We start from the raw sequence: 14,897 nt of genomic DNA on the forward strand, positions 1-14,897 counted from the left end.
GGCCTGATCCCTCAGACTCACGATTGGCCTCCGGGTCTCCTTTATGCCTTCCCACCCCTACCTTTAATTCTGAGAGTACTTCAGAAAGCAAAACACCTCAGGACGCAGTTGATCCTCATTGCCCCCTTTTGACCTTGGCATGCGTGGTTCCCTCTTCTACGGTCTCATCTCAGGCACTCCCCCTTGGGTGTGTGATCCCATGCCAGATCTGATCTCCCATCCGTCACTCCATCTGCTTCCAAATTTGGGGATCCTCCGTCTGACAGCTTGGTTTGTCCAATTCCAGTAATTATTGCCAAGTCCAGGCTTGCATCCCCTGTGAAGGACATCGTCCTTGCTTCTCTTGGCAGCAGTTTCTAATTTTCACCTCAATAACAAACCAACGTTTTCTTGTCACCTCTGCAAAACTATTTTGAAACGTGTTTTTTTGTTGCATCCTCCAATCAAGGATCCTTCTCCACCGTGGGATCTTGCTTTGGTGCTACAGTCTCTAACTAGACCCCCTTTTGAGCCTGCTGCATCCTGTGATCTTAAATTTCTTTTTTGGAAGACCGCCTTTTTGGTGGCAATAACTTCAGCAAAAAGAGTTTCAGAACTGCAGGCTCTTACTATTAGACCTCCTCATTTGATATTTCATAAAGATAGAGTAGCCTTGAGACTCAACCCTTCCTTTATGCCAAAAGTGGCCACTGAAGCAAACCTTAATCAGTATATCCAACTCCCTTTTCTAATTTCCTAGTTATACCAATGAAGGGGGTACATTTTACATACCTTAGATGTTCACAGACAGCTTCATTTTTATTTGCACAGAACTAAGTTCTTTCGCCTCTCTGACAATTGTTTGTGGCATGCTATATCAACAGGAGTGGCCAAGCTGTTTTGAAAATCAGTTTTCTGGTGGATTTCTCAGTGCATTTCTTACATATACTCCTGCCATGGTTCTCCATTGCCTGGACCAGTTTGGGCTCATTCTACCAGGTCAGTGGCTACTTCAGCTACCTTCGTAGCTTGTCAGTCCTTGAATGACATTTCCACAGCGGCAATTTGTTCTTAGCCACATACCTTTATCTCTCATTACAAACTTCACCTAGTTTCTAGAGGAAGGGCTTCCTTTGGCTCCACTGTTCTTCAGCATGTCCTTCCATGAGGCCACCCAAGAATATCAGGTAGCTGGGGACTCTGACCCATACATGATGAATGGTGACGAAGATAACATCAGATTAATAGTTATGTACTTACCATAACTTGGTATTTGTGTTATCCATAGTCACCATTCATCACGGTCCCACCCTCCACCCCCCCTCCTGAAGGATTGGCAGGAGTTCAGTGGACCTTGTCTGGTGGTGGGTTCTTTCGGTCTGTCTTCTGTCTCCAGGACAAACTTGAGCTGAGGGGTTAGAGGGCAGCAGAGCATTATGAGAGGGAAGGAGCTTGAGCTAAGCTGTTGTCTAGTGTGCTGGCTTGGATCAGATGTCGGATCCTAGAACCATATGTGATGAATGGTGATTACAGATAACACAGATACCAAGTTATGGTAAGTATATAATTATTAATTTCATACAGTGTGCCAATAAGCTGTGCACATATATTGTGATGTTTTTTTTTTACTACACAGAAGTATAAAATGACGTACAATTCTTTGTCCCATTTTATTAACAATTTGGGGACCCTCATCAGTAATAAAAAATATTTGCACAGTAGAACATTTGGGGCATAATAATATACAAGTTTAGTATGTGTTTGGGGATGACAGCAAACATTTTTAGTGCCTCTTCCATTTCATTCGCTCTGTAAGTGTGTTTAATTTAATAAACAGCATATTTCTTATTTATAATCCAGCAAGTTATTGGCTGAAGAATTTTTTGACCACATGATTAAAACTGTATATGCAGCATTCTTCAGTTACAGTTATAAACCATCCTACCTTTTAAACTTATTTTGTTAATCTTAACAGCTATTGTTTCTCATTCCAACATTTGAACATAAACTGAATGTAGCAAAACTGTTAATGCTCAATAATTGTTTTTTGCATTTTGTTGTGCAGTTCTTAATTTTTTTAATCTTGTTTTTTATTAACCAGATGACTGAACAGATCCCAGTAGCCCCCCTTTTTTAATTATGGCCCATAGTTGAGAGCTGGCATCTTCAGTTGTAGATGCTTAATACAGTACATTTAATATTAGATGTGGTTTTGAATAAGAAGTACAGATACAGTATGCAGAATATCTGATGTTAAGTTGTCAAACTCGCCTTCATTCTTGCTGGATGGGTTCGGAGCTGATCCTCGGCTCCGACTCGGCACTTGCTAAGCTCGAGAGCTAATTTTACCAGCTCGAGGCAACCCCATATCCCATGATGCAAGGCGTGACTACCTCAGATCTCGTTTGCCGCTTCGCGAAGAGGTCTCTTTTTACCAGCTCAGGTAAAGTTTTTGGATTTATACAGAGTTAGTCAGAGTATTTTTCCCCCTTTTTTTTTTCTAGTCTTCACTATAGTGTTAGCGCTTTGTATTAGATATCCTTTTACCCTATATTCCCTTTTCTTCCTTACATAAGGATAATTTTTCTCCCCTCAGGCCTTAAGCCTCCCTCCCAGTTATTTCCTGTCAGGGAGAGTGTCTGTGTTTTCAGTTTTTCTCTGTAGATAACTGTGTGACTGTTGTGTGTCTGTGTGTTTTTTGGGCATACTATGTCTAAGGAAGTGAAGGTCTCAGGCTTCAAGAAGTGTGACTCGTGCTGTCAGAAAATGTCTCTGACAGACGGTCACACTTCTTGTGTGTACTGCCTGGGGCCTTTACACCTGCAGGACTCCTGTGCTATTTGTCACTCCTTTAGCCAGAGAGTCCTGCAGGAACGTAGAAACAAGCTGATTCTACATGGCTTGTTGAAGCCAGAGGGTTCTCCGACCAAGGCTGGGTCGGCTAAGCCCTCTAAGCCACCTAAAGCCCAGGCTGTGGTGCTTAAGCCTTTGGCGGTGGCTCCGACTCCTTCGAAGTCGAGATCGGCTCCAGCTGGAGCCGATCTTTCCACATTGAAGGTAGTGGTATCGACTCCGTCTGGCTCCGATACACAAGTACCTATGACTATGTCGGCTCCGGCTGGAGCCGACACATCTTTAACCAGCATTGGAGCCGATAAGCCTTCGACTCCATCTGGAACCGAAGGGTCTTCGGCTCAGATGGCTCCGTCCAAGAAGAGATCTCGGTCTCCTTCCCTGGAGTCGATTCGTTCGGCTCCGGGATCTCCTCTACTTTCGGAGCGGAGCCATCGGAGCCGATCTTCAAGGTCTTCCAGGCTATCAGACCATGACTTAGAGAGGGTGGTAAGTACACTATTGAAGTCACAGGCACTAGCCCAAATGCTCCATAGCCCGTCTCAACAGACGACTGCTATTTCTCATCCCCCTGAAATTCCTCCTCTGACTCTCCTTCAGAGTTCGGAGCCGGAGCTTCTCGGAACGGTGACCATGGGTGCACCGGAGCCGATACTTCCCCTGTCGGCTCCGTCGTCTTCGACTCCGATCTCCTCCATGAGACCTTCCTTGGAAGGATCCGGTCGTCAGGTCTTCCTTGTCGGCTCCGAGGGGGTGAGTGGCATCGGACCCTTGTCCGACCCCGCTCTCCCTCTTGGAGCTTCGGCATTGGTGAGCTTGGCACTGACATTGGCCTCAGAGCCTTCTCTTTTGGTGGGACCAGGGATTCCTGTTTCTTCGGAGTGGGAGTCTTCTGGCCTTCCTGGGAGGGGAGCCTTCGATGTGATGAGGAGTGTTCTAGCCCCGGAGCTGAGTCAACGGTCTCTTCCATTAGCTCCTCCCTCTTCGGTGCCTGTTGATGTCTTTTGCCATTCTCTTGCTCCCAGACCCAGAGATCCATCGCCCCAGGTTTCCCCATTGGGAAGAACTTCCTCTTCCGAGGTTTCTCCTGATCCTGCTGGAGAACCCCCACGTAAGAGGACGTGCAAGAGGAAGCACACAGACTCCCCTGAGTCTACGACATCAGATACTGACTTAGATGAGTCGGAGGGTTCCCCACGGTCCCCCTCTGAGGATGTCTCCTTTTCAGACATCCTGGAACTCCTTAAGCAGAGGGGGAACTGGCCTTCCATTGACCCCTCTGAGGATGAGTCGGTATACCTGGAGGCTTTTGGATCTCGACCCTCCACCTCCTGGGTGTCTCCGCCTTTTGACCCGCTCATGCAAGTGGTGGCTCAGAAGGCGTGGACAGCCCCGGATTCTGTGGAACCAGTCCCCAGGAGGCCCTCAAAATTCATCACGGCCCCTTCAGACAAACAGTTTCTTACCAAGGGTGTCCCGGTTGATGCCATGGTGGTGGCGGCGGCCACCAAGAAGGAACTTGCTGATCCTTCTTTACCTGTCCATCCTCCTAACAAGGACTCTAGGACCATGGATAGGTATGGTAAGCGGATGTTTTCTTCAGCGACCTTTGCTATGCGTTCGCTGAACTATCTCTGTCACTTTACCAGGCTTCAGAGAGACATTATCAAGGAACTAGGTGAGGTGGTTCAGGATCCATCAGCTGCTGGGGCTCAAGAAAAGATTGCCTCACAGCTAGGAATCCTAAATTCTATAACTAACTCCTCCATGCAGCTCATTTCTTATGCAGCCGATGGAGCGAGTAGAGCCGCAGGCACAGGAGTGGCACTTAGGCGTCAGGCCTGGATGCGGCTTTGTAATTTCGCAGATCCCTTTAAGGCGTCCTTCACTAATACGCCCTTCGATGGTTCGGCTTTGTTCGGGCCTCAGGTGAAGGATACATTGACCAGGTGTGAGCAAGATGGCAAGACCCTTTCTGCCGTAGGAGTCCATTTCTCCACCCCTTCAAGACCCTATCCAAAAGGGCAGAAGGGAGGGAAAATGTGGTTTCGTAAATCTCAGGGAGTCACGCCTGATACACGTGGTCAGTTTACCCCCAGAGGCAGAGGGGGTAATAACAATAGACGCCGCCCTAGGGGCAGAGGGGGTCCGCAGAATCAGGGTAGCAGGGAGCCTCTCTCTGATAAACCCTTCCAGCATCCCTGAGGTGTTGCCTGACTGTCCACCCTTGGAGGAAGTTGGGGGAAGATTGTCGCTGTACCCAATAGCCTGGCGTTCCCTATCTCAAGACAAATGGGTACAGTCGATCATATCCGAGGGATACAGTATTCCTTTCGAGAGATATCCCATTCCTCATCAGTCCCTTCCGGATGTTTCACCCGGTCTAAGGGAATTGGCAAAGCTGGAGGTATCAAAGCTCCTAGCAAAAAGAGCCATCCAACTAGTTCCAGCAGACCAAGTAGGATCCGGCATCTACTCAAGATTCTTTTTAGTCCCCAAAAGGACGGGAGATTGGAGACCAATTTTAGACCTCAGCAAACTAAACAAGTTTGTCAAGAAGGCAAGATTCCTGATGGTCACGCTTCAGTCCATTCTACCCTTTTTGGGCAAGGACAACTGGATGTGCTCAATAGACCTTCATGATGCGTACTATCACATAAAAATTCACAGGCGCTCCAGAAGGTTTCTTCGCTTTCGGCTGGGGACCAGTCACTTTCAATTCAGAGCCCTGCCCTTTGGCCTCACTACAGCCCCCAGAGTGTTTACCAAATGTATGGCAGTGGTCACGGCTCATCTGAGACGTCAAGGATTCCAGGTGTTTCCGTACCTAGACGACTGGCTCCTCTCTGCCACCACCAGGCATCAACTTCTCAAGGCCAGAGACTACACCCTTCACATCTGCAACCAATTGGGGATTTCTGTAAACTTCGAAAAATCTTCTCTGTCGCCTTGCCAATCTATTACCTTTATAGGCGCAGAATTAGACACTGTCAGTACGTCAGCGAGACTCACAAACCAAAGAATTCTGGACATCCAAAAGTATGTTCGAATCATATTACTCAACAAGAGAATCAGGGCCAGATTTGTCCTGAAGGTTCTAGGTCTTATGGCTGCAGCCATTGTTCTACTGCCGTTAGCCTGCTTCCACATGCGTCTTCTGCAGTGGATGTTGTTCACCCAGTGGTCATTCCAGCAGCTCCCCATGCGACACGAGATATTTGTGACATAATCGTGCAAGAGTCATCTAACCTGGTGGATGTCTTCCCTGCAACTCCATCAGGGCCAACTGTTTGTTCCCCCAGTCCCGGTTGCCACAGTCACTTCGGATGCCTCTCTGATCGGGTGGGGGGGGGGGCATTGTCAGGGCAGGATGGTCCATGGGACTTGGCAACCAGTAGAATACCATCTGCACCTAAATGTCCTAGAGATGAGAGCAGTGCTTTTAACGTTGCAGGCCCTCAACGACTTTCTTCCTTTAGGGACTATTGCAGTTCAGACGGACAACATGTCCGTAGTCTGGTATATCAACAAGCAGGGCGGGACCAGGTCCTACCCACTGTGTTGAGAAGCTCTCAGACTTTGGCAATGGGCAATCTCCTCTCATCGGTTTCTGATAGCAACGCACATCCCCGGGAAATCCAACCTCTTAGCGGACAGGCTGAGCAGAGCTATTCTCATGCCACACGAGTGGTCTCTCAAACAATCGGTAGTGGACGAGATTTTTCAGAAGTGGGGCGTCCCTTGCTGCGACCTTTTTGCTACACCCCAAAACAGCAAATGCCTAGACTTCTTCACTCTCTTTCCTCTACCAGGCCATCCCCCGAGAGACGCTCTAACCCAGGATTGGCCCCGGGGACTTCTTTATGCTTTTCCTCCATATCCACTTATTCCTCAAGTAATTCAGAAAGCTACCGTATTGAGAGCCAAGTTGATTCTCATTGCCCCTTACTGGCCTCGACAAATTTGGTTTCTGTCCCTGCATCGTCATCTCGTGGTACAGCCTTGACATCTGGACCCAGTTCCAGATCTTCTGACCCACCATTCAGGTCAACTGCACCGGTCCATTCCTTCCCTCAACCTCACTGCTTGGTTGCTCCACTTCCTTCCTTAGCCAGGCTTCCTATGATCTCGGACCCTGTTAGAGAGATCATAGTAGCTTCTCTTAAGTCCTCTACTAGAAGGATTTATGCCAGTAAATGGCAACGTTTTTCCTTCTGGGCAAAGTCTAGAGATTTAGATCCCTTTACTGCTCCTGTGCATTCAGTCTTGGAATTCTTAGCTGAGATTTTTCAATCGGGTTCTTCTCCATCTACAGTTAAGGTTCAATTGTCAGCTATCTCAAATTTTCATGTGGGCTTAGCGGATCAAAATATTATGTCCCACAAGCTTTGCAAAGCTTTTCTGAGAGGGATATTTCTCCTAAAACCTCCTATCAAAGATCCCCCTCCGCAATGGGATTTGAATTTAATGCTGGCATCCTTGATACTACTCCCCTTTGAACCGGCTGCTTCATGCTCATTAAAACTTCTTTCCTGGAAGACAATTTTTCTAGTTGCTGTTACTTCAGCCAGAAGGGTGTCTGAACTTCAGGCTCTCTGTGTCTGTTCCCCATATCTGGTTTTCCACAAAGATAGGGTATCATTAAGAACCAATCCATCCTTTTTGCCCAAGATTGCTTCCCAGAAGAATATCAACCAATCTATTGATTTGCCAGTCTTTTTCCCTAATTATTCTAACAAGGCGGAACAAAAACTTCACTGTTTGGATGTCCATCGTCAACTCAGGTATTACTTGGACAGAACTAAACAATTCAGGAAATCTGATCAACTGTTTCTTTCTTATGCAGAAAGCAGGAAAGGTCTTCCGGTCTCCAAAGTGACCCTATCCAGATGGCTGTCTTCTATCATTTCTTATGTTTATCTTCTTAGGGGCAAGCAACTGCCCTCGAAACCAAAAGCACATTCAACCAGGAGCCTAGCCACTTCCACAGCCTTTCATGGATAGACTGCCTATTGACACCATTTGTGCAGCAGCCACTTGGGCCACTCCTCACACCTTTGTTTCTCATTACAAATTGGACTTGGCCTCCAGGGACAGGGCTAGGTTTGGTTCCACAGTTCTCAAGAGTCTGTTCCATTGAGCCACCCAGGATAGAGGTGCTAGGACGGTCCCATCCAGCAAGAATGAAGGCGAGTTTGACAACTTAACATTTAGAAGTTATGTACCTACCATAACGTTCCATGTTAGTTGTCTTCTCTCTCCTTCTTTCTTGCGTCCCTCCCTCCTTCCCCCTAGCCTGGACAGACCTTGAAGTTGTACTCTTTTCTGGGGTTGGTTCACTCTTTCCATGAGCTCCCAGTAGGAAGTGTCACTACTGTTACTGGTTTTTGACCTGGTTTCTTCTACATTTAGTTTGTCTTCTTCCTTGTGAAGAAGTGTTTATGGCAGGGTTTTTTCTTGTAGCTACCAAACGAGATCTGAGGTAGTCACGCCTTGCATCATGGGATATGGGGTTGCCTCGAGCTGGTAAAATTAGCTCTCGAGCTTAGCAAGTGCCGAGTCGGAGCCGAGGATCGGCTCCGAACCCATCCAGCAAGAAAGAAGGCGAGAGAAGACAACTAACATGGAACGTTATGGTAGGTACATAACTTCTATTTTTTTTCACTTACATCTGGAAAAGAATCTATAGTTGTAAAACCATTTTAAGGTGTTAGTTTGCATCAGTGAATGAGCATTCTGATTTTTTTTAAATTTTAGGTGGCCAAGGGACATGGGAGTACGAATGCTCACAAACAGGTGGCGTATTTTTGGGCCAAGAGCTTGGGAGGAGAAGCTGCAGTTAAACTTCTGAACAAATTTGGTCTTTTAGAAACCGCCATTGACTATGCTGCTGATAACTGGTAAGACATTAATCTCTGAAGCTGATGCTCTGCCTGCTGCATCTTCTGTACAAACATCTTTGTTCATGTTTTAGTGTGTATGTAGTACACAGTAGATGTCTTTTTGAGAACAAAGTGAAATGTCATGGGCTGCCAAAAGCACAGTTGCCAGTCATGACACAAGCACATTTCATCTCTCTCTGGATATGAAAAAAAAAACATGATCGATGAGGAGTGTACCTTTTCTATGATTTGGAAAAATTCTGCAGACAAAGTATTCATCTTCTGATAGCTACAATACCCCTCTTCATCTCACTGCACCTTGCACTGTTTTTTTTTCTGTATCAATTTTTTCTATTTGTTTCCTCTACCGTGGACAGCCCTGTTTATTTATTTATTATTTTATTTGTTTGACATTTGCTGACTGGGTTAGTCCGACTGGGCATATGCCCTTTTTTCAGAGGAGACCTGAGGAGAAAAGCTCCAAAAGGTATACACATACTACAAAATGTCATAATACATTTCAGTATAATGGTAATAACATACAGTATAAGAGTAATCACATACGGTTACCTCCTATAAATAGTCTTAGTAACAGTAATATACACTATAAAAGTAATCACAATACAGTTTCATCCTGTACATAGTTACAGTACAATTTTCTTATAGATGTAAGGCAGGAATAAAGTGCAACAACACTTCAGGACCAGGGAGTCTGTAGTGTAGCCTGTTTTAAGGAACAGATGCAGGATAGGAGAAGGAGTGGAACAGATTAATTGGAAGGAGGGGTTAGAAGGGAGAAGTACATTAAGTTGGGTCAGTGCAAGAGCAAGAGTTTAATAGATTGTCTTTTAATGTTTTTTTGAAACAGTTTGTTTTAGCAATAGATCTTAAATATAAGGGCAGTTTATTCCATGCATTGGCGACTGAGTGATTATAGAGAAATTTGCCAATGGTTTTAATTGGGTTTGTAGATCTGTAGGAGGTGTTTGTCTGAGCTGCAGAGGGTACTGTGAGTTCCTCTCTTCCAATAATTTAAGTGACACTGGAGTTCCTGTTATATGCTTATGCTCTTTCATCACAGCAGATGTGTCCAGTCACTCAGTATCAACATTTAATTGAACTAAAAATAATTATAGTGTTTTTATTTTTCTTTAATTTGTAGTCCTGTATGGAAGGAAAGTGGTTACATTACATTAAAACATTACATAATTTGATGAGAGAAGGTTATAGTTTTTCTGTATAATCAGCCCATTTAGGAAGATTTATCTGCTTTTAGGACACCTTTTGTTCTGGAGTTATTTAGTCTGCTAGTACTGATCATTATAGGAGATGTACATCGATCTGCTGACAGCCAACTTCCTGAACCGACAAAGAAGCTGAAAACTAAATATGCCAATTAGCAAAACTTTTATATAGCATTCATTTTTGAGTGTATGTTGAGGAAAGGAAGTGAACCTCCCAGTAATGCAGTGCTTCCTGCAAAATATTACTCAGTTATAATCAACTTCGGGGTCACTGCTTCACCTTTACTGCTTCTTTAGTCCCCCAACACACACACACTTGTGATAATAATAGATTTTCCAAGGAGGGAGCACGTGCTCTTAATTCTGCATTGTCCACTTCTACATTTACCAAATAAATGATGTATCATCACAATAGAGAACATATACGGGACTTCCAACTCCCTCTTCCATCTCCTGCTTTCATACAAAAAAGCCACTCACAATCCCCATAGTTATATAGATGCATATTGTATACTTTCATGAAAAATGTGATTTTATAAAGAAAAAAAATTCCCATTTTAAAAAAAATTCTAGTTAAATTAATAGACTCAGGAAATAACATAAGACAATTTGAAATAATAGTACATCCTACTGTGTAAGCCATATAAAAAAATAACCGAAGCACCCCCAACTACATATATTATCCAAAGCAAAAACAATGCTTAGTCAGTTGATATACAAACCTAGATACAATCCTACATCAAGTCCTTCCTTTAAAAAGTCTACAAGCCTTATTATAACATATGTGAGAGTTCCAGTTTTTGAATCAGCTCTAATTGTAGGCAGAGTAGTCCCACATAGGCTCAAAGAAAGGGTATATTGCATAATTAATGATCAGGCATAAACTGACAGGCCCCAAAACCAAAACAGCCCACATAACAAAATTATACTTGAACTTAAACACCAGTTACCAGAAAATTGAAGGAAATAATAAAAACACATTTTCTTTAAGTAAACAGCCAAGAAGGCTATAAATAAATTCCAGCCCCCTCTTGCCTATTGTCTGTATCCCTAATTGCAGTCATCCCTATCGTCAGAATCTTCTTTATCCATGCCCATGTTTTAACTGCTTTTATCTTGCTATCCATATCTATGTAACATTGCTTTCAGTTTCTCAGTTTTGTATTAAATTTTGTTTAGTCTCTTCCCACATATCCTTAGCTGCCACACCACAGTCCTTTTTTTGGTAGACACACACACACACACACACATATATATATATATATATATATATATATATATATATATATATATATATATATATATATATATATATATGCACACACACACACACAAGCATATATAAAATAAAAACTACTATTTGAGAGTGTAATATATTTCAGTTATGTGTAATACTATGTTTAGCCACAAGAGAGCAGTGTTTTCTGGTGGACACTTCTATGCTTGATGTAATTTCCTATTACTTGTACAGTGTGTTTCATGACATTAAAAAGAAAGAAATGTGCCTTGGTTTAGACTGCAATCAGACTGTAACCATCTATTTGCTGTGACCAGAAGAATTTTTCCTAACATTTTTAATCCATATTCCTAAGTATTTCATTTGATCATGTCACCATAAATATGGATATTGCTGAAAAAAATTATATGTCGCTACATAATTTACAGCTATTGCCTTTGTTTTAGCTTCATTAATTTTGTACCCAGAAAAGATTTGAAACTGCCTCAGAATGTTCCACAACACCGAAATGTCCTTTTCTGGTTTTATAAGGTATAAAATAATATTATCTGCAAATAGAGACAGCTTTTCTTGACTACCATACCAATTATATCCTTGAATTTCTGAGTCCCTTATTTTCTTTGCCAGTGTTTCTAAGTATAATGCAAATGATGAAGGGAAAGAGGACATCCCTTCCTAGTTGCTCTGCTCAAAATAAATTATCAAAGAGGAATCCACCCACTTTAATATTCGCCTCAGATCCCTCATATATCCTCCTACTCAACCTTATAATTTTATCAGGGGAATGGAAATGCTTCCATTGCCCTACTCATAAACTCCAAGCTAACTCTGTCAAATGCTTTCTCTGCATCAATACCCACCAACAACAGTGGTAATTTCTTACATTCTGCTTCTCTCTGGATCATTAGTGTTCTGTTAATGTAATGTTTGCCTCCCCTCCACAAAACTATATTGATCCTTGTCTATCAGTTTTGGCATCACCTTTTCCATTCGTATAGCCATTATAGACATAAACACTTTATAAGCATGGTTTAGGATTCAAATGGGGTGTATGAAACTGGATCTGATGGGTACTTACTCTCTTTAGGTATTACAACCACCACCACTTTCTTCCAGGATGTTGATGCTCCTCCTCCTATTAAAATACTGTTAAATAAAACCTTCCATATCTTTATCAGTTTTTCCCTCCTAGCTTCCAAACTTCCACAGGAATAAAATCTATTCCAGGGGACTTTCCTGTGGATTGGTTATACATCAACATTTTTATCTCATCTCCTATCCTAACCGTTAGTAACTAAGCCTCATCTACTTCTAACCTTGGCATATTTAATTCTTCCATAAACATTTCCATTTGTACCTTTTCTTGATTTCTGTATTTCTCTGCTTTATACAGACTTTCATAAAATTTCTGAAATATTTCTAATAGGCTGTCTAAGCTTGGTGAAAACCCTTTCTGCTTTCTGTTGCCTGAGTAATTGCTCTGAAAGCTTTTGTGTTCTGGATTTGTTATCTGAAAACAGTTGCTTAACAGCAGTCTTTGTAAACTCATGTATATTATCAAGGTTATCCATTATTTTCTGTTTAGCATTCTACAATTGCTCATGTTTTTTCTTCTGTGAGATTTCCCCTATTCTGCAATACTATAACATTTGTCAGTCCCTCTAAATAATTTTTGGTACTTCTTAACCATATCTCTCTTTCTTTTATTTTCACCCTATTTTTAAACTCCACTCTAATTTAATCCCACTCCCTAACTTCATTTTCAGAAGAAATTTCAGTATTCTCTAATAATTCCCACTACCCATTCTTTAAATTCCTCTTTTCAACAGCTAGGTGGGAAGTGCTAGTGTTTCGATTTTATTTCATTACCCTGCGTTTTTATTTTAGCTATTATTGGTGCGTAATTTGAAATAGGTATTGGATGCATATCAAAACTTTCAGTTAAATGCACATGTTCTGTCTAGCCTAGCCCAATTTCTGTATATTGGGGAATAATATGTAAATTCACTCTGAACTCCTATTACTGAATTCACATCTTCCATGCCAAATATTTTCATAAATTTCTTGACTGAACGCTTTTGTCTCACAATATAAACTTCATCAGAATACCATTGCAACAAAAACCTCACCTTTTATACATTGTCTTAATCATATAAAATGACATCTTTTTGTATTTAAAAAAAGTGAATTCATACATGAATACAAATAACTACTTAAAATTACTACATGGCATCATCCTGTATAAAACACTTACATATAAAATTCTGCTTTAAGTTTTAAAATAGAACTAATCTAAATTGTACTGCATCAGAACAGGATGAATTTGTACATCAGTTGAATATATTAAAAAATATGCTGACAAAGAGACGATACCCAGAAACATTTGTGGATGGGATATTGAAGGTTACAACAAAGAGAGAGAATGAACATTTTATTCCTCTGTTAGGGAAAGCACAGAGTAGTGAAGAAGCGGCTAAACACAATGAAGGAAAACACTTCAATAAATCAGGTATATTTAGATTTAACAACCAGTTCTACAATATTAAAAGGATTTTAACACACAGTTGGCACATATTCAGTGCGAACCCAGAACACCTTGACTTGGTAGGAACATTCCCCAAAATTGTCTATAAAAAAGACACCGGCATAAAAAATATGATGGAAACCTATAGAAAGACGGATGCAAGGACGGGGGGCATGGTAAAATGTGGATTTTGCATGCAATGCAAATATATCCTGGAAGGCAAGGAGGTATATATACCCAATTATGGTGTATATATATATATATATATATATATATATATATATATAAAATACGAAACAAGTTCACTTGCAGTAGTAAGGGAGTTATATATCTAGCTAAGTGCTACCTATGTCCATGTTTTTACATAGGAAAAAATATCAAAGCACTGAGAACTAGAATCTATCAACATTATTATGACATTGGTAGGAATGAATCAAAAAATGCCCTAGCTGCACATATTGGCTTGCATCCAGGACACAGGTTCAGGTTCACTGTCATTGAGCAAGTCACTTTGGGTGAGGGGGGGGGTCCTGAATGAATATTTAGAACTGAAGGAGCTCAGATGGCAAATGAGAACTAATGCCTCTGAGGCACCAGGGCTTAACAGTGCAATTTCTATTAGTTCTATTTTAAAACTTAAAGCAGAATTTTATATGCAAGTGTTTTATACAGGATGATGTCATGTAGTAATTTTAAGTAGTTATTTGTATTTATGTATGAATTTACTTTTTTTATATAGGAAGTGATGTCATTTTATGTGATTAAAACAATGTGTAAAAAGTGAGGTTTTTGTTACAATGGTATTCTGATGAAGTTTCTATTGTGAAACGAAAGTGCTCAGTCAATAAATCGGTTGTGGATCTTACTGGCTTCTATCTGGCTTTTTATATCAGTTTGTGGTTGGTGTGTGCTTTTCATAAATTTCTTCAAAAGTCTACCCTCCTTTGTTATATTTTCATTTCTCTGCCTCCAGACACATCTTAGCTGCTGAAAATCAAATTCCAGTCCCCACCTATAGGTAATAATTCCTTCTGAAAGCTGATTATTTCTTCCAAAATTTTCTTAAGCTCTATTGTAGCAGTTTTAGGTAGAATATAACTGCATGCCAGTATAATCCTCCTCCTCCCTTGCCAGTAGCCCCTTAGTACTAGCGATCTGCCAATATTATCTTTTTTATC

General features: G+C 41.7%; 1 protein-coding gene across 2 annotated transcripts in view; it reads left to right on the top strand.

Moving 5' to 3' along the window:
* Positions 1-14,897, top strand: part of IFT172 (intraflagellar transport 172) — a 3,348,311-nt gene that overhangs the window by 2,053,181 nt on the left and 1,280,233 nt on the right. For both annotated transcript variants that reach the window (XM_044075467.1, XM_044075468.1), the window contains exon 30: positions 8,590-8,732. In XM_044075467.1, coding sequence (XP_043931402.1) covers positions 8,590-8,732 — 143 coding nt within the window. The remainder of the gene's footprint in view (positions 1-8,589; positions 8,733-14,897) is intronic.

The sequence above is a fragment of the Protopterus annectens genome, chromosome 6.part1, assembly GCF_019279795.1.
Source record: "Protopterus annectens isolate FY-2018-M chromosome 6.part1, PAN1.0, whole genome shotgun sequence".
In the NCBI taxonomy this organism is placed as follows: Eukaryota; Metazoa; Chordata; order Ceratodontiformes; family Protopteridae; genus Protopterus; species Protopterus annectens.